At 39.7% G+C, this 22,087-nt stretch overlaps 1 protein-coding gene across 1 annotated transcript in view; it reads left to right on the plus strand.

The window, feature by feature from the left end:
• The window catches only part of hs2st1a (heparan sulfate 2-O-sulfotransferase 1a), a 194,660-nt gene extending 172,847 nt beyond the window's left edge, over positions 1-21,813 (plus strand). Inside the window, exons 4-7 of the mRNA XM_059983834.1 lie at positions 1,826-1,964; positions 7,025-7,122; positions 15,810-15,967; positions 18,742-21,813. Coding sequence (XP_059839817.1) covers positions 1,826-1,964; positions 7,025-7,122; positions 15,810-15,967; positions 18,742-18,968 — 622 coding nt within the window. The 3' untranslated portion in view covers positions 18,969-21,813. The remainder of the gene's footprint in view (positions 1-1,825; positions 1,965-7,024; positions 7,123-15,809; positions 15,968-18,741) is intronic.
• The last annotated feature ends 274 nt before the right edge of the window (positions 21,814-22,087 follow it).

The raw sequence follows: 22,087 nt of genomic DNA on the forward strand, positions 1-22,087 counted from the left end.
CCAGGGGTTTTGCGTTTCCAGCCCTATTGCTCATAATCACCTTTTTTTACCTACTACATACGATTCAGCATTCCAGGTTTGGTATAGGAAGGGCATTAGACATTTTGAAGATCTTTTCATTGATAATCGCTTCACTTCTTTTCAGCAGCTCTCTGTTAAGTTCAATCTGCCCAATGCTCATTTTTTCAGATATCTCCAAATCCGACACTTTATTGCTCCTTTAATTCCTAACTTTCCTGAAATGCCTGTGAAAAATGCTATGGATCTATTTCTTTCCATGAATCCACTAGGTAAAGGCTTAATATCAATCATCCGAGATAAACTAGCAGCCTTACGACGGGCCCCCATGGATAAAATCAAAATGGCCTGGGAGCAGGATTTAAATATCTCCTTATCTGAGGAGAGCTGGGATTCAGTTCTCAAATCGGTTAACTCAACCTCTCTTTGTGCTCGCCACTGCCTTTTACAGTTTAAGATTGTTCATAGAGCCCATTTGTCTAAATCTAAACTATCTCGATTCTATCCTAGCGTTAGTCCGCTCTGTGATAAATGCAAGAGGGGCGTGGCCTCTCTCATCCATATGTACTGGTTCTGTCCTAGCTTGGAGAAATTCTGGAAAGATATCTTCACTACGTTATCGTGTATTCTGAATCAGCACCTAGAACCAAACCCCTTAATTGCTCTGTTTGGTTTTTGGGGCGGGACAGATTTATGTCTGGGTCCGACCAAATGCGGAATATTATCCTTTGCCTCTCTCCTGGCTAGACGCTTGATCCTCCTCAGATGGAGAGATGTTGCCCCGCCCACTCATGCTCAATGGCTTGACGACATCATGGCCTGTTTGGACCTCGAAAAAATTCATTATTCAGTTCTCAATTCGGATCTAAAGTTCCATAAGGTCTGGGGACCTTTTATCGAGTACTTTTATAACCTTCCTCTTGACTAGGGTTTTTTTTTTCTTTTCGGTCCCTTGCTTTCAGCTCCTTTTTTTCTGGTAGAAGGCATTATTACCCTCTGTTGCTGAGTGTATTCACAGTCTGGGAGTTTGGCTGTCCTGACTTATACTCTCTATATTGTGTTGTGGTTGGTCTGGAGTTGCTGTTGTTTTTTTCTTGTGTTGTGGTGCTTGGGGAGGACACTAAGCTTACTTGTCTTTAATTCAGGTGCTTTTTTTTTGCTAAATTCTCTTCCTTTGTAGCATATTGTTATTGTATGCTTAATTTTGCACTGTTTTAATGTTCCTCATTGGGATTTGGGGGTTTTAATTTGTAAAATGTTTTGAAAAACTAATAAAAAATTAAATTGATGCCATTCAAACAAATGCCTGCAGTGGCCCTGATTTATTGTCCGTGAGAGATTAAGATTATTTTGCCTGATCAGTGAGCATATGCCTGTTTTATTTTCTTACCTATGGTCTACTTTCAATGAAGATGCAAAATTCTAGTTTAAAAAAAGTTTTCAGTCTACTGATATTTTGATTAAATAATCATTGTTTTTTTATGATACCCAACTGTTTTGACATTTTATCATTGCGGCTGTATAATGAGCAAATCTGACCTGGATTGTAATCACTTGGGAACAGGTGACTATTATAACAGTTGTAGCGTTCTGCAGGCAATATCGGGTAATTTGGCAGCAACTGGAGATTATACCTGTGGTATTTTGTGATCATGTATAACTACACAAGGATAAAATTGTTCACCATGAAACCCATATATCCTATCAGGAATATTGAAGGTTTCTCTATTCATCATTGTGCAGAAGATTTACTTCACATTAAAAACTGAATTATCAATGTAATATTTCTTCTACCCATTACCTGCAGGTATGGAGTGAAAAAGAAGCCCATATATGTAAATGTAATTCGAGACCCGATTGAAAGATTAGTGTCCTACTACTATTTTCTACGCTTTGGTGATGACTACAGGCCAGGACTAAAGAGAAGAAAACAAGGAGATAAAAAGGTAAAATTATTTAGGCCAGTGAATGTAATCTTTACAGCAGCACAGTGGATCGATATTTTTAAAAGCTAAATATAATGGGCAAGAGTGGAATACTGTGGCTTGATGTTATCAAAATTGATTGTTAGAATGTTTTAATTTACTTAGTTACTTAGAAACATAAAACCTACAGCACAATACAGGCCCTTTGGCCCACAAAGCTGTGCCGAGCATGTCCTTACCTTAGAAATTACCTAGGGTTACCCATAGCCCTCTACTTTTCTAAGCTCCATGTACCTATCCAGGAGTCTCTTAAAAGACCCTATAGTATCCGCCTCCACCAGCATTGCTGGCAGCCCATTCTATGCACTCACCACTCTCTGCGTTTAAAAAAAAACTTACCCCTGACAACTCCATCTCCTCTGTACCTCCTTACAAGCACCTTAAAACTGTCCCCTCTCGTGCTAGCCATTTCAGCCCTGAGAAAAAGCCTCTGGCTATCCACACGATCAATGCCTCTCATTATCTTGTACACCTCCTCCGTTTCTCGAAGAAGAAAAGGCCAAGTTCACTCAATCTATTTTCATAAGGCATGCTCCCCAATCCAGGCAACATCCTTGTAAATCTCCTCTGCACCCTTCCCGTGGTTTTCACTTGACTGAAGATGGATGTTGTTCTAATCTTCTGGATCACATCTCTGAAAATTCAGGTCTGATCTGGGCCTTGGGAATGACACAATGCAGTAAAATAAATTTACCTTTTGCTTTTGCTGGGATGACATCCTGGAAACTACTCCTGTATTGTTTAAGTGAGCTGTAGGGAAGTAAAATCATTTCACTGAGTTAAGAGGCATCATTGATCATGTTACTGGTTATAATTGCAAGTTAATTTGTTTCTAGAGTAATTTTTCCATCATGTTTCTTGTATCATTGCAACTATCATTGCTTGCTATGCTTTCGCTGCTCAACTGTTTGCATAAAGAGGAATTCTGAAGAGAAGAAATCCATTCACGGTGAAGATATTTATGTTTTGCTTAATCTGATACTTTGACATATTTTTCTTTAATTTCGTTTGCAATACATGACTTGTTTTATGGCTCCATTTGGGTATTACTACAAATTAAGGAAATTAAATTTGGGTTTGCTTGAAAGCACTGTGACTTTTATACTTTTAACAGTTCAGTCACATAGATCAGAAAGTTCCAGACTTAATCTCTGCCAATTTAGAATTAACTAGTATCTGCCAGGCCAGAGATGGAAATGCTACTCCTTGCATTAAGGCACCCATTTAGAGTTTGGAAAATTAGTAATCCTCTCTGCAGAAAGTCTTGGAATGAAAGCTGCTTGTGCCATTTCACAAGAATGGGTACAAAGTAATATGTACTTCAATTAGAAAATTTCCTGAGTTGAAAAATCAAGTTGCCATATTTTCCACCACCTTCAAATATTGCATTGAAGGAGAACATTCACTTTGTTCAAGAGCTTTGGTGTTCTAAATAGTGAAACCAATGTTCTATGCTAGTCTATGCATTTCTGTGTTTCATGTGAAAATAGAATTGTGGCTGAACACTTTGCTTAACTAGGACAAGAAACTGGAATCATGTAGCTGTTTTCTAGCAGTAACTTAAAAAGCTTTATTTGGGTACATAGAAAACCATGATATGATACCCAAGGAGTCCATCAAGAGGTGTCTGTAGGCTTTCACTGAAATTGGCCAAGGTTCCCTCTTAAGTCAAGTAGGCTGTTGATGATAATTGGAGCTGGATAAAGCTTATGGCTTATAAACTTTGGTGTCATTCTTTACAAAGGAATGTGGCACAGCACTTCACTGATATCAAAATATTTTAAACGTAGACAGTGTAATATGGGGACCATCTGCATGCTGCTGAGCACATGACACTATTGATGTAATAACAGAATAATCTACTTTGGGTTAGCACTATAATTTCTCTTTATCCTTGGTTGTGGAGGAGTTTAGATTCTCCTGGTTACTAGTATGATTTTGGTTTAAATTCTAACCAAAGTGAAGGTACAGTACTAAGATAAAGTGCTCCTATTTCATAACTGTGATTTACTGCTCCTGCACTGAGTCCAGAGTCTACAGATTTGTTTGCCAAAATGTAGCCTTCATGATGCCTTACTGATTCAGCTTGTTTACCTTCATCAAGCACCTCCGGTCCATCTGTGTAAAGTAGAACTGCTTTGTGCCACAATGAAGTCACCCTCAGAGTAGAAGAACACCTTATGTTGCGCCTGGGTGGCCTCCAACCCGATGGCATAAATATCGATTTCCTCTGCTCTTCTGTTCCCTACTCTGCCCTCGTACCTCTTCTCATCTGCCTATCACTTCCCTCAGTTCCCCCCCCCCCCCCAATTCCCTTTTTCCTAAGGTCTACTCTCCTCTCCTATCAGATTCCTTCCTCTCCAGCCCTTTATCTTTCAGCCCAGTTGGCTTCACCTATCACCTAGCTATCCTCCTTCACCTCTCCCCCCCCCCCCCCCACCTTTTTATTGTCATCTTCTCCCTTGCCTTTCAGTCCTGAGGAAGGCTCTCAGCCCAAAATATCGAATGTTTATTCTTTTCCATTGCCTGAGCTGCTGAATCCCTCCAGAATTTTGTGTTGCTGCTTTGGATTAGCTGCAATTTTCCAAATCAAGCACAATAGAAGTTGATTTTTTTTTGTGAGCTGGCACCATTTCATGCAGATGGATACTTAGTACTTTAATTAAAAAATTTACTGTTGAAAAATCATGTTGCCCGTGTTTTTCCACCGCCTTCAATTGTTGCATTGAAGGAGAGCCTTTGAAGTTCAAGAGTTTTGCAACTTTAATTGGTGAAATCAACATTCTTATCTAATCTACGCATTTGTGTATTTCATGTGAAAATAAAATTGTGTCTGAGCACTTTAAGGACAACCAACTGGAATGCTTAACGGTTTACTAGCAAGGCAGTGACTACAAGGGACAATTACAAATCCTCGTTTTGGTGCATAGTATGCAAAGGGGCCATATGATATCCAAAGCGTCAGTCTGCTTTTACTGAAAGTAAGCAGCATTTTGCAATGAATAGCAGGTCACCCCTATTTAGCTCACAGCAAGATTGTAGAACTATTTTAGGTTTGGCAAAACAAAGAAAGTTGTTCATGCTGGAATCCGTAATCAGAAAATGCTGCACAAGCTCAGCCATCTAAGCAGCATCTGGAAAGAGAAACCCAGTTAAAGTTATGGGTCAAGAATTTTTTTTCTCAGAACTGGAGTAGATTGGAGAGAGGAATGAGATGTCAGGTAATTCCCTCCCCCTCCCTTCCCCCATCCCAGTTTCACTCTGCATCCTCCTCCAGCTGCTTATCACCTTCTTCATGGTTCGCCCTCTTTTACTATCCATAGTGCTTTCCCCTTACATTCCTTCTTTTACCTTTCCTGTCTATCCCCTCCCCCACCTCATTGATCTTTCTCCTTACTGGTTTTTCACAAGGCACCTACCAGCCTTCTCCTTCCCACCCTCCCCCCACCTTCTTTATAAGCCCCCCCCCCCCCCCCCCGGTCAGTCCTGACAAAGGGTCTCGGCCCAAAATGTTGACTGTTTGTTTCCATGGATGCTGCCCGACCTGCTGAGTTCCTCCAGTGTGTTGTGCGTGTATCTTTGACCCCAGCATCTGCAGTATTTTGTGTTTAGATGTAAGAGATTGGTGTATGGAAATTGGTTAAGACTAATCAAATAATATGGAGCACAAGGTGATAATACTGAAACAATTAAAAAAAGTGTACCTGAAGTTGGAAAATTCAATCTTCATTCTAGAAGATTGCAAAGTACCCAGATTGGAACAGTAGCAAGATTGAGAATTAAAGTGGCATGCAACAAGAAGCTCTGATCACCCCTGCAGACTGAATACAAGTGATCCAGAAAGTGCGTGCCCACTCTGGTTTCCCAAATGAGGAGACAAGATGGGAAGAAGTGAAAGTGAATTAATGCTTCACCCAGAGTAATTGTTTGGGCCTCAATGGTGGAAAAAGACAGGTCATGGATCATAGACACAGGTCCTTCACCCCACCACATCCAGGCTGACCTTTTTGCTCATGTACACTTAACCCATTTGTCTGCATTAAGTCTGTGTCTTTCTATGTCTGTTAAAGTGATTGTCTAAATGTCTTAAATGTTGAGATATATCTGACTCCACCACCCCCTTGACTGTGAGTTCCAGATATCAGCCATTCTTGATTGTAAACAGAACACTTCACCTTTAAATTCCCTTAAAAGCTCCTTCCATTCACCATAAATCTGTACCACTTTGTGATCCTCCTACTATTGGAAAATAACTATCCATTCTATGTATTGTGTCTCTGGTTTCATGAGAAAGCACTGTGATGGGTGGGAACAAAAGGGCAGACTAGGGAGCCTCAAAGTGAACGGACTCTGTGATATGCAATGAGAGGAAGACATGGGGTCATGTTAGATCTGGTGTAATTTGCAAAGGGGTAGATATTTTGGTATGGTTCTTCGTGGAGGTAAAGTAATTGAGAATGGATGCTAATTACTTTATAATTCTTCTTTCCACAATTGTTGAACTTTCACACCTGAGACCTGTGTGTAATCCAGTGATCGATTTTCCTTTGTACCAATGAAGTACAATAGTAAACTCAACAATTTGTTAAGCTAAATTTTATTAGAATTAATCTTACCAAAATGTTTAGTAAGGCTGTTGTTGTTTTGTAAAAGAGTAGCAGGTTGATGAAGTATTTTCAGCTAGCCTTTCTAATTTAAAAAATAGTTAATGGGGAAAAATCAAATTCTATTCTGAAAGGCTTTGGGTACCATAATCATTTACTGCAGTGATTTAGTCAATGTGTGGTTTGTTGTAGCATGTTGAAATGTAATTGTGCATTAAGATGTCTTCAGATTGGAGTACTTTTGACATCATCAGGTTTCTGAAGTATTGGTTTGAAAGTCTGAATTGACTGGCAGCACTTAATACTGCTTGTACTGCATTGACTGGCTGTATTTATTTCTGCCTGTTCTGATTTACTGTTGGCTTAAAGCAATTCCTTTTTTTCCCCCCTGCACCCCACCCCCAACCCCCACTCCAGACATTTGATGAATGTGTTGCAGCTGGTGGGTCAGATTGTGCTCCAGAGAAACTTTGGCTTCAGATTCCTTTCTTCTGTGGCCACAGCTCAGAATGTTGGTAGGTACAATGGGAAAAAAAAGTATTTTTCAAATTTAATGAATGTAAATAAAGTGCATTCTTGCTATTTATTATGTTTTATTTGACACATTATTTACTACATCTGTACAGATATACTAATTTATAGAGAATGTTTTTAAAAATCCATTGTAACTTCATTTTACAAAGAATAGAGTTTGAATTACAACCTGGATTAATGATGCTGAGAATTCCTGTTTTCATTGTGTGGATATTAGATAAATTTATAAGAATGTGCTTGGGTCAGAAGGCTATCCGTAGGTTAGGGCTAAACTAACAAAAGAACAATGGGGATTATGGGTGAAATGGCAGGTTAGGGGCATCAGTAATGATGGATAAGTGCAGATGTAGCTAGATAAGGTGGGAAATTCACATTGTTAGTGTGTCTTATGTTTTTAATGTTCTTTAACATGGCAGCAGGGGTTTTGGTTCACATCAGAATGATTGGTTTAAGGTAGGAAGCCATTGATATTTAACCATATTTCTGTTATTGACAAATCTGAAGAACTGATTCTTCTGGCTGTATTGAAGCTATATCTGGATTACCAATTGTTCTACATTGCAGAATTATTAGTTCCACAGGTAGGCTATGTTGTAAAGTTTGAACTCTGATTTCTACAGTCTTAGAATGAGGAGGGCAAGGAAAGGGCTTGATGCAGATACAAATTTATTGGTATCTGGTAAATTCAAGATTTGTGTACACTAAGGAAAAGATTGATGTGGAAAGAACGTAAGGAAATGCTGGCAAAAAGATGTTTAGAAAGATGATAGATCTGTGAACATTTTTACTAAAGATGTTGCAACTGAGCTTCAAATGATGTTCAAAGTAGCATTGTATAAATTCTTGTTGGTAATCATTCCGGAATTGTAGCAGCAATTTTAGGAAGAGGTTTAAATGGATCAATAACTCTTTTCTTACTATGTAGATTAAAATTCAGATTTTCACTCCAGCAGACTGAGGTTAAAATGAATTCACCGAGCCCCAACCCTGTAAAAAGCCTTATATGAATTAATTTAGTATTTCTTTGTTACATGTCTACTTCTTTGAATTGTTTTGAATCAGCTTATTTTGAGACTGGAAGTGTCAGAAAAATAGTTGTGGTATTTGTCTGAGGTTAAAACACACTATGTCGTGATATCAATTTGTATTGTCAATGTCCAGGTTTTGGAAACTTGTACCATCGGTGATGGGGGTATTACCATTATAATGGAACGGAGCAACTCAGAAGTACAAGGGCCTAGTTTATTGAAAGCAGTGTCATAGGTAGACACATTGGTGAAAAAGACATTTAACATGTTCTTCACCAGTGAGGGCACTGAGTAAAGAAGTTTGGACATTATGTTGCAGTTGTATAACTATTTGGTAAGGCCACACTTCGAGTACTGTGTACAGTTTTGGGTTTTCCTGTTATAGAAAAGACAAGGTTCAACTGGATAGAGCGCAGAGAAAACTTATGAGGATGGTGCTAGGATTAGAAGGCCTGAGTTATGCAGAGAGGTAGGGCAGGCTAGATCTTTATACCTTAAAATGTAGGAGAATGAGGGGCAGCTTATTAGGTGTTTTTAAAATTGAGAGGCACAGATAATATGGATGGTTTATTGTCTTTTAAATAGGGTTGTCATCATCATGTGCCATGTCATATGACATGAGTGATCATGGTCTCCGTGACCATGAGGGTTCTTGGTAAATTTTTCTATAGAAGAGTTTGCCAGAGTCCAAAACTAGAGGGGGAACGGTTTAAGAGTCATGAGGGGCAGCCTTTTTATGTGGAGTATATGGAATTAGCTGTAGTAGGAAGTGGTTAAGGCAGGTACAGTAGTATAATTTAAGAAGCACTTGGATAGATACTCGGAGGATTGGGGAAATACGGGCCAAATACAGGAAACTGGTTCATGATGAGTGGGTACCATGATCAGCATGGACTAATTGGACCAAAAGGGCCTGAATCTGTGCATTATTGTTCCATTCCATGACTCTGACTCTGTGACATGTTATGGCAGCTGGTGTGACCATACGAAAATCTGCCGTGTGCCTTAGAAAAACATAGAAGGGTCATTTTCAGTGTTTCTGTATATAACTTATGTTACTGTTGTCACAACTATGATTGATATGAATTTCCATCCCTGACCTACATCGTACCATCCCAGGAAACAGTCTTGTGAATATTTACTGCCCTTCTCAGCTTCTAAAGGAGAAAAAATATAAAATTACACGTGTAACTTCCATGTGTGGTCTCTCCAATGTATATACTTGTAATTTATCTGTATTCTTACATTCAAATCCTCTTGCACTAAAGACAAACATAGCACCAACTTTCCCAGTTGAATATCAGCATTCACTGACTTGTGGGCAAGATAGTCCACTCCCTTGAATATCAACACTCAAAATCTTTCACCATTTGAAAAGTACTTAGCATTTCTGTTTTTGTTAATAAAGTTGATCAATCTCATATGTTCTCACATTGTACCTCACATCTACCTGATTGTTGCCCACTCAGTCAACTTGTCACTTGTGTTCTTTGTGTTCTTTAATACAACTCATATTCTCAATAAGTTTAATGTCATCAGCAGACTTAAAAATTAACATTAATGTTATACAGTATTATGGTATCATCAGATTATTCATTAAGTTTGATCCCTGCAAGATTCCTCTTGCCACAGCCTGCTAATATAGGAACATAAGAAATAGGAGCAGGAGTAGGCCATCCGGCCCATTGAGCCTGCCCCGCCATTCAATAAGATCATTGCTGATCTGTCTGTAAACTCAGCTCCATCTAACTGTATTTTAAATATATTTGGTGAAGAAGTCTCAAGTGCTTCCCTGGGCAGAGAATTCCACAGATTCACCACTCACTGAGAAAAATAGTTTCTCCTCATCTCCGTCCTAAATCTTCTCCCATGAATCTTGAGGCACTGTCCCCTAGTTCTAGTCTCACCTACCACTGGAAATAACTTTCCTACTTCTATCTTATCTATCCCTTTCAAAATCACGACTGTGCTGCAACGCACAGCTCGAACCATATCATCAAGTTCACCGATGACATGACTGGTAGGTCTCATCAGCAAGAACAACGAGTCAGCTTACAGAGAGGAGGTGCAGCGGTTAACAGACTGGTGCAGAGCCAACAACCTGTCTCTTAATATGAACAAAACAAAAGAGATGGTTTTTGACTTCAGGAGGGCACGGAGCAACCACTCCCCACTGAACATCAATGGCTCCTCGGTAGAGCTAGTTAAGAGCACCAAATTTCTTGGTGTTCACCTGACGGAGAATCTCACCTGGTCCCTCAACACCAGCTCCATAACAAAGAAAGCCCAGCAGCGTCTCTACTTTTTAAGAAGGCTGAGGAAAGTCCATCTCCCACCCCACCCCCCCCACCATCCTCATCACATTCTACAGGGGTTATATTGAGAGCATCCTGAGCAGCTGCATCACTGCCTGGTTCGGAAATTGCACCATCTCGGATCGCAAGACCCTGCAGCGGATAGTGAGATCAGCTGAGAAGATCATCGCAGTCTCTCTTCCAGCCATCACTGACATTTACACTACACGCTGCATCCGCAAAGGAAACAGCATTATGAAGGACCCCATGCACCCCTCATACAATCTCTTCTCCCTTCTGCTGTCTGGGAAAAGGCTCCGAAGCATTCGGGCTCTCACAACCATACTATGTAACAGTTTCTTCCCCCAAGCTATCAAGACTCCTCAATACCCGAAGCCTGGACTGACACCTTGCCCTACTGTCCTGTTTATTATTTATCGTAAATGCCTGCACTTTTTTTGTGCTCTTTATGCAGTCCTGTGTAGGTTGTCTGTAGTCTAGTGTAGCTTTCTCTGTGTTGTTTTTTTATTACGTAGTTCAGTCTAGTTTTTTGTACTGTGTCATGTAACACCATGGTCCTGAAAAACATTGTCTCATTTTTACTATGCACTGTACCAGCAGTTATGGTCGAAATGACAATAAAAGTGACTTGACTTGAAGATCCCCTCTCATTCTTCTGAATTTCAAGAGAGTATAGTCCGACTCAATTTCTCCTCATAGGTTAACCCCTTCATCCCTGGAATCAACCTGGTGAACCACCTCTGCACTGCCTCCAAAGCCAGTATATTCTTCCTCGCATATGGAGACCAGAACTACACGCAGTACTCCAGGTGCAGCCTCACCAGTACACTGTATAGTTGCGGCATGATCTCCCTGCTCTTGAATTCAAACTCTGTAGTATCGAAGGCCAACATTCTGTTTGCCTTCTTAATAACCTGTTGTACCTGCAAGCCAACTTTTTGCAACTCATGAACAAGCACTCCCAAGTCCCTCTGCACAACAGCAAGCTGCAATCTTTCACCATATAAATAATAATCTGCTGTTCTATTATTCCTTCCAAAGTGGATGATCTGGCATTTACCAACGTGGCATTCCATCTGCCAGACCTTGGCCCACTCGTTTAACCTATCTATATCCTTCTGCAGACTCTCCACATCCTCTGTACAATTTGCTTTCCTACTCAGTTTAGTGTCATCAACAAATTTTGCTACGCTACACTCAATCCCCTCTTCCAAATCATCAATGTAAATGGTAAACATATGCGGGCCCAGCACTGACCCCTGCGGCACCCCACTCACCACTGATTGCAAACCAGAGAAACACCCATTTATACCAACTCTCTACCTTCTATTGGTTAACCAATCTACTATCCATGCCAATACACTTCCTCCAACTCCATGCATCCTTATCTTCTTTACAAGTCTCTTGTGCTGCACCTTATCAAACGCCTTCTGGAAATCCAGGAGTACAACATCCACTGCACTTATTATGCCCTCAAAGAACTCCAGCAAGTTTGTCAAACAACACCTGCCCTTTCTGAATCCATGCTGCGCCTGTCTAATGGAACCACTCCTTTCTAAATGTTTCGCTGCTAACCTAAAGAGGGCTTGTTCATTCCTACCATGCTGTAACTGGCTTTCAATCTATTTCATGCTATTTTACTCCCATTTTCATGTACTTTCACCTTGTTCACCAACCTTAAAGAGTAACTTAAATTGGTGGACATTCCTCACAGCATCACGCACCCAAATTCAATCCTGACCTTGCGTCATCTGTGTGGATCTCCTCTCTCCTCCAGTTTCTTTCTCCATTCCAAAGACACACACAGTGGTAGATTAATTGACCTGTAAATTCTCCATTTTGTGTCAGCATATGAATAGTAAAGCGTGCCTGCAGGAATGTATCTTAGGTGATGTCAACAAGATCGGTCTGTAGATTGTGGGTTATCCATTTCTATTCCTGCCTTTAACAGGGCAATGACCTGCAATTCTGTTGCTTTGGTAGTTGGCTGTGAAAGGCCCAGTAAGTCGTCTCGCCCCAAAATACTTCAGAATTTTGTCCACACCAACAAATGCCACATCTATTTCCTATAGTGTTGTATTGAGAGGGAGCGAGTGGGTAAATATCATACTGCTATTCTACAGAAGTTCCTGTATTCCATAGTCACCTCCATTCACTGCTGCTGTCTTTTAGAAAATGTTACAGCCAAAGAACAGGTGAAAGTTTTACTTTGCATTATGTAGTGTCTTTCTGAGGTCAGTTGGTTGTACTCAATTTTAGACGGAAATGTCTAGGTGAGACCAGAATTCTGAATTAGAATGTATGATCTAGATCAGGGGTGGGCAAACTTTTTGACTTGTGGGCCACAAAGGGTTCTAAAATTTGACAGGGGGGCCGGACCAGGAGCAGATGGACGGAGTGTTTTGGTAATACATCTCATAAGAGAAAATAAAGTATCATGGGATATGTAGAAAACATGTGCTTTAATTTCAATTGAAAATGAACAAATGCATTACAACAAAATATCTGTCTTTGAAGTCCCATGGTATTTAGTTATTTATTGAAATCTCTTAAAACACTGAAAATTAAATGAATAAAAATACAGCATTTTTTAATAGTAACAGTTATTATTTTAAAGCACTGAAAATTCTGTTATCCTTCAAGATATTATCATCATCAGTCCCCTCCTGCCTGTCTTTATTTCAAAAACGGTAGGAGATGCAGGTCTACTTGTCCTGCTCCTTCTTATTCAATTGTCCCCTGTGCCAAAACTCAACAACGACCAGCACAAGGACAGAACAGTGACAGCGCGCCAGTATGCGGAGCGCGTTATTTGATCTGGAGCGCATTTTTTATTTTGAGAACGTACGTGCACCTGCGCACTACTCATGTCCATCACTTAACAGAAATGACATGTAACATGTAAGGCTTATTGAAAAAAATATTTTCAAATGCACTTTTTACATAACACAACGAAGAAACATTTTTAATTTCAGTGGGAACAGTGTTGTTGGTCTCCCTTTTTAGCCAGCGCATCAAAGTCTGGATTTAGTTTTGTTGTGGCGATTCTCAGGATGGATCTGAGGTGTTGGTCAGTTAACTTGAATCTGTGGCTGGCTTTGTTGATGTTCATGACGCTGAACGCCTGTTCACACAAATAGGTCGAGCCGAACAAAGAGTAAAGCGCAAATGTGGAGTAATACGCTGCACCTCAACAAAGGTCAATGTGTAGCGTGTGCTACATGCAGCGCTAAAATTACGACACGGAGTCGGTAACTGCAGTCGAAGAGAAAAACTTTATTCAAAATCCCCAGCCTCACTTTTAAGCCTTCCTCAACCTGCCCCCCATGGCACAGAGGCTCCAAAGCTCTGTGCTCGCAAATCCCCACAGGCTATCTCCCTTAGCTGGAACGCTGGCTAATTGTGAACCGGTTCGGATGTGCCAGGAAATGGGTCGCCACAAATGTATATAGAGTGCGTCATCTATTGGGAAAACGCCAAAATTGCAGGGAAAAAAACTTTAACAAGGTTTATTAATATAATTTCATCAAGTTCTGCGGGCCGGATTAAAAAGCTTAATGGGCCGCATATGGCCCCCGGGCCGTAGTTTGCCCATGCCTGATCTGGATTCACACTTGAGTAGTGTAACAAAATGCCCTTTGAATAGATACTACCTGAGGTCTGTCCTTTACAAATTCTACTGTAACGTTCTCAGTAAGGGTCTAAATTTGCAGCAGCAGATTCAATTTTCAAACTGTTTATAGTCTGATATCCATTAAAAATGATCATTTTTCTTAATAAGGAGCTAATCACTATTTGAATTTTTAAAAAAAAATACGATTGCTGTAAATATAAATCAAAACAAAAAATGCAAAGAAAATCAGCTAGTCAGGAAGCATCTGTGGAAAGAGAAATAGGTCACTGATCCTTCAGAACCTGTGTGGATCTATATATTAGGGTCTAGGAGAAAGTTAACTTTTGGTCTCAATCTCCAAATGTGCCTTTAAGTTTTGAATGTTGGAAGTGTGCAGAGGCTGCATTTTTTAACAAGCATCATTGTTTCATTGCTTATAGGTAAAGCTTGGGAAACAATTTATTGATATTAAATCCTTCACTCAAATGGTGCATGTATTACATTTAAGGTTGCAGCTGACTTAATAGCTGGGTTCTGATCATGATTTAAAAGGTTAGCTTTATTTGTCACGTTCATCGAAACAGAGTGAAATGTGTCATTTGTGTGGAAGTTATGCTGGGGGAAATCCTGCAAGTGTGGCCATGCTCCCAGCACCAACATAGCATGCCAACAACCTATTAACACTAACCCATACATCAATGTGGGAAGACACTGGAAGAAACCCGCGCAGTCAAAAGGAGAATGTACAAACTCCTTACAGACAGTGGCAGGAACTGAACCAAGATCTTGCAGCTGGTGCTGTAAACTGTTACACTAACCACTATGCTACTGTACTGTGATCACCTTTACAATTTTAAAAATGATTTATAATTCATTTAAGCGAAACCACAGTTTTAGAAAAATGAAAGCTGAAATGTGCTTCATTGGACCGCAGAAAATTGCAGACTAGCTAAAGTGCTGCTGTGATAGTAAATTGCTTGTGACCATCATTAAATATTAACTTTAAAACAAAATGTACTGGCCATATCCAAAAGAAATTCAGCTTCACTGGTGATTATCTTTTTAAAGTGTTTTTAACATGTACTGCAATTGTGTGTGATTTCATATTGTGTACAGCCAAACTGGCTGATCATACCAGTAGTAGCAGCAGCTGGGACTTCTATGCCAGCAGCTACTTTTTTGCAGAGATGTCCACATTGAGTTTCCTTTTTTTAAATATCATTTTGCTTCTAGCCAAGAATCTCCATATTTTTAATTTGGCCAGGTTTTGTGCAACTCCAAAGTACATTGGGATATAACTTGCATTTTATTTGAAAACCGAGAAATTGCTGTTCTCCATGGGATATATTCTCATAATAAATCTGTAGAATGTACTGATGCTTTTCCACTGACTGTGCTAAAGACCAGCTGACTGAGACTAGTATAGATTATAGACTCCCTGATGATCAGTGGCATCATTTGGTAGAGTGTCAGTAAACCTACCGGGCTTGAAGGTCCAAGGCTGCAAATAAAGCTTGTTATTTGCCTTGTTGAAAAGAGTGGCACCTGTGACCTATTTCCTAAACACCTCTGTTTTTAACAAGATTGTAACCTAGTGACAGCAAAAGCATGAGATTAATTACCTGTCCTGTTTTAGCTGCAATTAACGTGGGTAAGGATCTGCAGAAATCCTCCTGTCTATAGTCTACAAGCGATACTCTTTGTCATTATAGGAATGTTGGAAGCAAATGGGCTTTGGAGCAAGCCAAATACAACCTTGTTAATGAGTATCTCCTCGTTGGAGTAACTGAGGAATTGGAAGACTTTATAATGCTCCTGGAGGCAGTCTTGCCACGCTTCTTTAGAGGAGCAACAGAATTATACCGTACAGGTTAGTCAGAAAATGATTTTTGCATAGATGTGTACTGTTCTGTTAATATAAAGAAATTCATATTTTAGTGTATATTTAAATACCCTGTTTTGGATATCTTTAAAATCATCTGTTAACATACAATTCTCCTGGGTTGTAAACAAAAAATAGAAAATGCAGGGAAAACTTAGTTAATTTGTTTTCTCTTTCTCATTTCTGATCATCTTTGACCTGGAACATTAACTGTTTTTCTTTCTATAGATGCTGCCTGAACTGAGTTTTGCTACCAATTTCTGATTTTGTTTTGGATTTCCAATGTTTTAAAAAGAATTTCCCTTTAAGTTCTGTCATGAAGAATAGATACATTTTAGAAAGTGCTGTGCACTGAAATTTGGAGCTATTGATAAGTAATATACTCCATTTTATTTCTAGGGCAGGATTCAAGAAATGTGGTTTAAACAGTTCTTGTGTTCTTCCAGAAAAAGTTGTAACTGAATCATAGTTATTAAGTGCAGAAACAAGACTTTTGGCCTGACTCACCTGTATCATGCTAAATAAACTGTTCCTATCCATATACCTGTCCAAATGTCTTTTAATTGTAACTGTACCTGCCTCTTATCACTTCCTCTGGCAACTTGTCCCATATATGCCACAGCTTGAGTGAAAAGTTTGCTCTTCAAGTCACCTTTAAATTATTCCTCCTGTTAATTTAACCCTGTGCCCTCTAGCTCTATATCCACCTACCGTGGGGAAAAGGCTGTGGCCATCTGCCTTATCCATGCCCCTCATGATTTTACATACACAAAATTATACCTCAGTTGTCCTTCTTGCAGGAAAAAATAGCTCCAGCCTATCCAGTGTTTCTTTCTAACTCAAACCAGAGTGATGAAGAAGCCATTTGCCATGTACTTCATTGAGTACATGGCATCGAGTACAGGAGAGTGCTTATCACGTTCCAAACTTACAAGTCTTGGTGAAACCACACTTAGGTTATTGTCCATAGTTTTAGTCGGCCAGCAATAGGAAGGATGCCATTAAGCTGGAAAGGGTGCAGAAAAGATTCACAAGGTTGTTATCAGGACTGGAGGGCTAGAGAAATAAGGAGACACTGATAGGTTGGAGTTTAGTTTCCCTGAAGAGGGACCATAAAGGGTTATAATTTCACGAGGAGCATGTATGTGGTAGATGGTAAATGCTTTTTTTCTTGGGGTAAGGCATTCTAAAACTAAATGACATAGGTCTAAGATGAGAGAGGAAAGATTTAAAAGGAACTCTCTGGGCAACATGTTTTACCCAGAGGATGGTGCATATATGGAATGAGCTGCCAAAAACTGTAGAGGTGGGTGCAAAAACGTAATGCTTAACAGTAACCTGGATGGAAAAGATTTAGAGGGATGTGGACCAAATGACAAATGGAACTAACTCATAAATATCTTGGTCAGCATAGACAATTGAAGTCAAAGGGTCTATTTTTTTGCTCTGTTTTTGACTCCATGAAGCTCTCTAGTCCTGGCAACATCCCTGTCTAACTTTTCTACACCTCCAGTTTAGTCACATCCTTCCTGTGGTATATCAGCCAGAACCACACAATGTTCCAAGACCAATCTCACCAGTGTCTTTTACAGCAGTAACATCACTTCCCACTCTTGTCCTCAATGGGCAGTTATAAAATATGCCCGTTTTACTGCCTTGCCTACCTATGTCACCACTTTCAGAGAGCTATGTAATTTGTATGCCCTATGTTCTGCAACATTTCCTGGGCCCTGACATTTCACCAGGTATATCTTGCCCTGGAGATTGGTGGGGAGGGACGAATGTCCTCCCTTTAGGCACATCCCTGCAAGCAGTCCATACACCTCCTCCCTCACTTTCATTCAGAGCTCCATGCAGTCATTCCAGGTGAGGCTACGCTTCACCTTCAAATCTGCTGGGGTCAATTATTGTGTCCAGTGCTCTGAATGCAGTCTGCTCCATATTGGTGATACCCATTGTAAATGAGGGGATGGTTTCGTCAGGCTCCTTTGCACCATCCACCACAAGCGGAACACCCTGGTGGCGAAACATTTTAGTCCCAATTCCTATTCCTATTCCTGTTCTGCTCAGTCTATCCATGGCTTTCTCTTGTGCTAAGATGAGGCCGCCATCAAGGTGGAGGAGCAGTACCTTATATTCCATCTGAGTACCTTCTAACCTGGTGGTATGAATATTGATTTCTCCTGGTGAACAAATTCTCCTCTCTATTCCCCCTCTCCTCTATTTCCCATTCTGACCTTTTATTTCTCACCTGCATAACTTCCCCCTTGGTCACCTCCTCCTTCCCTTTCTTCTATGGTCCACTCTGCTATCCTATCAGAATCTTTTTTTTTCTCCAACCTTTAACCTTCCCCACACAGCTGGCTTCACCTTTCAACTAACCTTTTTCACCTCCCCCTACCTTTTAATTCAGACATCTCCACCCACCCCACCATCCTGAAGAAGGGTCTCAGCCTGAATCATTGAGTTTACTATTTTCCATAGATGCTGTTTGATCTGCTGAGTTCCTCCAGCATTTTGTGTGAACTGGTAATTAAAAATGCTAGTTACGTAGGAGTTGACCTGGCCATGTGCTCAGCAATGCTGCTGCTTTGGCCTGACCACCTACTATTCAGTGCCTCTCCATTGACATGGCTCAATATTTATTTGTGTGCTGTTTAACAAAACTTTTACTGTGTAACCTATCAAGTTGGTCAATGTATTGCATATTGGAAAGTAATGGCTCTTCTGTTGTCCTTTTTTTTTGCTTTCCCTTCATTCAGGAAAGAAGTCTCATCTTAGAAAAACAGCAGAGAAGAAAATGCCTACTAAAGAAACCATAGCTAAACTACAGCTGTCTGAGATCTGGAAAATGGAAAATGAGTTCTATGAGTTTGCTCTGGAACAATTTCAGTTTATTAGAGCTCACGCAGTGAGAGAAAAAGATGGCGAACTTTACCTCCTTACCCAGAACTTTTTGTTTGAAAAAATCTATCCGAAAATAAATTGAACAGTTTTTACTCCAATAACCTGGAAAAACTGCATTGGGAAACAATTTTTGCTGAATCAGTTGTAATTTTGAAAAACTGCCCTTTGATTTCCCCCCCTCAATAAGTTCAGAAAAGGAAACTGCAGTTTGTATCAAATCTGCTCTGAGACTCTTAAATCTGTAAAGGTTTAATGCCAAGAATTACATGAATCAATGAGCAAATGAGCAAGTAAAATCATTTACACAAACAGTATCCCAAATGTGTAGATGGCATTCTGTCATGATTACTAATCAAATTGTGGTATGTTTTAGGGATTCCTGTGTCTTGTAAACTTTTACCTGTAGAACTATTTTTACTAGGATGCTTTATAAAGTGTTTCAAAAGTAATGTAATTTCAGAATAAGATAAATGATAGTGCTGTACATATTGCACATTTTCTGTGGTTGGACCAAAAGTTACAAAAGGGTTTGAAGTATTTATTTTGCACCAGTTTTATTACAGGTGGTGGAATTGAAAACATCACATTCATCATGCTGTACATCCTTTTTGTTAGGTACTTTTTGTGTAAATTTGAATTTGTAGTCTAAACTATTCCTCAGTTATTTGTATCATGAAAAAATAATATTGCAAAACCAAGTACAAATGTGCTATGAGAATTGGCCATTACTGGGAAGCCATTGTGGGTGTTTTCGTGTAGCACTTTTGGTTGCATGCACCTGCAGTTAAAAACTAAATAAGCTTCCCCAGTGGAGAGCCTGGTTTGATTGAAATTACCTACAGTATTGTTAGGTTTTTATCACTGTTTCCAACTCCAATTGAAAAAGTTATGTAGACTAGTGTATTACATTTCTAAATACATTTTAATTGCACTTTTATCAGAAATAATGATTTATCCTATAAACTTGCTATGTTTTCAGAGAGGGGGCATTGTGCTGCTGAATTTCACAAAAGCAAGATTCCTTATATTTAGCCTTGTAACTGCATGCTGCCATTTGAGTATTGCTACCCCAATCCCTGTACACAGTGATCTGTGATAGAGAAACTTTTTTGTTTGCAGATACCTCCACTAGTTTCTTTGTATTTTGTTTCTATTGAAAACATTCTAGCCTCTAAGATTAGGAGACATACCCTTTTTTTAAAAAAAAATGTTACAGTAAAATCTATTTATTAGACTCACTTGGCTGTATTTTGCAATGGGTGGTAAGACATCAGTGGACAGAGGGTGGGATATTTACTCGCAAAGCTCTGCTGTGATCCATCTTGTTATTCATGGTTGGGGTCTATATATTGGGGAGCCTGGTAGCGTAGTGGTTAGCACAATGCCTTACAGTACAGGCAGCCCAGGTTCAATTACCACCGCGGCCTGTAAGGAGTTTGTATGTTCTCACGGCAACTGTGTGGGTTTCGTCCAGATGCTCCGGTTTTCTCACACAGTCCAAAGCTGTACTGGTTGGTAGGTTAATTGGTCATTATAAATTGTTCCATGATTAGGCCAGCATTAAATTAGGGGATTGCTGGACAGCATGGCTTAAAGTGTCGGAAAGGCTGACTCCACACTGTATCTCTATAAATATTTGCAGAATGGTAATGCTGTTTGACAGCAGTTTGCCATGATGAACCAGAAAACCATGTAGAATAGTGGCTACTCCAATGCAACTTTGGGGAAAATGAGCAGTAAATGACAATTGTACCAGAATCTTCCTAAGGTATCATTGCTGACGTAACCATGACTGGTCTTACATCAAGCCTGATATTGATGGGGGGAGGGAGGCAGAGCATTGGAAGCAGTAACCATGACCATGCTCCATGCCCCACAAATTCCTCCCCACCAGCCCACAATATTTCAGTGACCTTGATAGTTCTGCTTCAGCTGGTATACTTTTGGCTATGTACCTGTAAGCCAGCAGAATGAAGACATAAAAGTAGGTTTATTTCCCTAGCCTTATTTCAAGCTATCCATTCCATAATTTGGACGGCATATAAACAAGGCTGACTTTAAAGATGTCAGATTAGTGATGGCTTCCACACCTCCTGGAAGACACCTGCTGTAAGAATGTCCAGCCCTTTAATGCAGGGAAAGCCTCTCAGATCTTTACCTAATTAGCAGTATAAAATGTGAATTAAGGAAATGGCTTATTGAAATCTGAAGGGCGAACATTCAATGTCCTTTCAAAGTTAGTGTGGGAGCAGGAAAATTGTATTTTCTGTATTACCAAGTCTGAACTTGATTTCTTTTCTAAATGCTGAGAAGACTCTCCTGTTAATCAGGTGCTGAACCTCAAAAACATTGTTGTATTATCTCTGTTATGATACTACTGATCTTTCAGCCTCTGTAATTCCTGCACTCTTCCAGAAATATGGAACAGTGGGGGGTATTCAGAATTAACCACTACTAAATAAGTCTCGAATTTTACACACACCTAGTCCGAGGCTCTCAATATTTGGTGTTAGAACTTTAAGCTTTTAAATGTTTGCTGTATATTTAGAGGTGGAGTTAAACTTATGTACCAGTGTCTGATTGGTGTTATTCCCAGCATTGTGCCCAACTTGCAAGGAGCATAGTGGTAGAACTGAAGGCATGAATAAACAAGGTACAGAATGTAAATACTGGGAAAATATGGATTGTGTTCTATATAACTGTTTAAAACACAAGCAGCAGAATAGTGCCTTCCTCATCACAATCCATGTTGTAAAAAGTGTACATTTTTACTGCATTTGAGTATCATAAACAATACCAATGTCTGGACATTTTGTGTAGAATTATTTAGCGGTAATTGTTCTGTTTTCTCCTTGGTAAGGCTTTTTGGTTGTAGCTTTTCAGTTTTTCTGAAGCAAATGCTCTCTAATAAATAAACCTGTCTGAAATATTTGCATTGTATTTTATTTTATGTGCACTGTAGCAAGTAACTCTACAGCCTCTGAAGAGCTCCCAAAGATGTTTCTGAGTAATATTTACTGCACTACTTTTTTGTTTTGAAAATGTTATCACAAATATCTTACTAAAAACTGTGATTTTTGTAAATGACCTGGATGAAGAGGTGGAAGGCTGGAGATTGGAGGAGGTGGATGGAGCTGTAGGTTGTCGAAGGTCACAAGAGGATTTAGACTGGATGCAGAGATGGGCAGAAAAGTGGCAGAT

The sequence above is a fragment of the Hypanus sabinus genome, chromosome 11, assembly GCF_030144855.1.
Source record: "Hypanus sabinus isolate sHypSab1 chromosome 11, sHypSab1.hap1, whole genome shotgun sequence".
Lineage (NCBI taxonomy): Eukaryota > Metazoa > Chordata > Chondrichthyes > Myliobatiformes > Dasyatidae > Hypanus > Hypanus sabinus.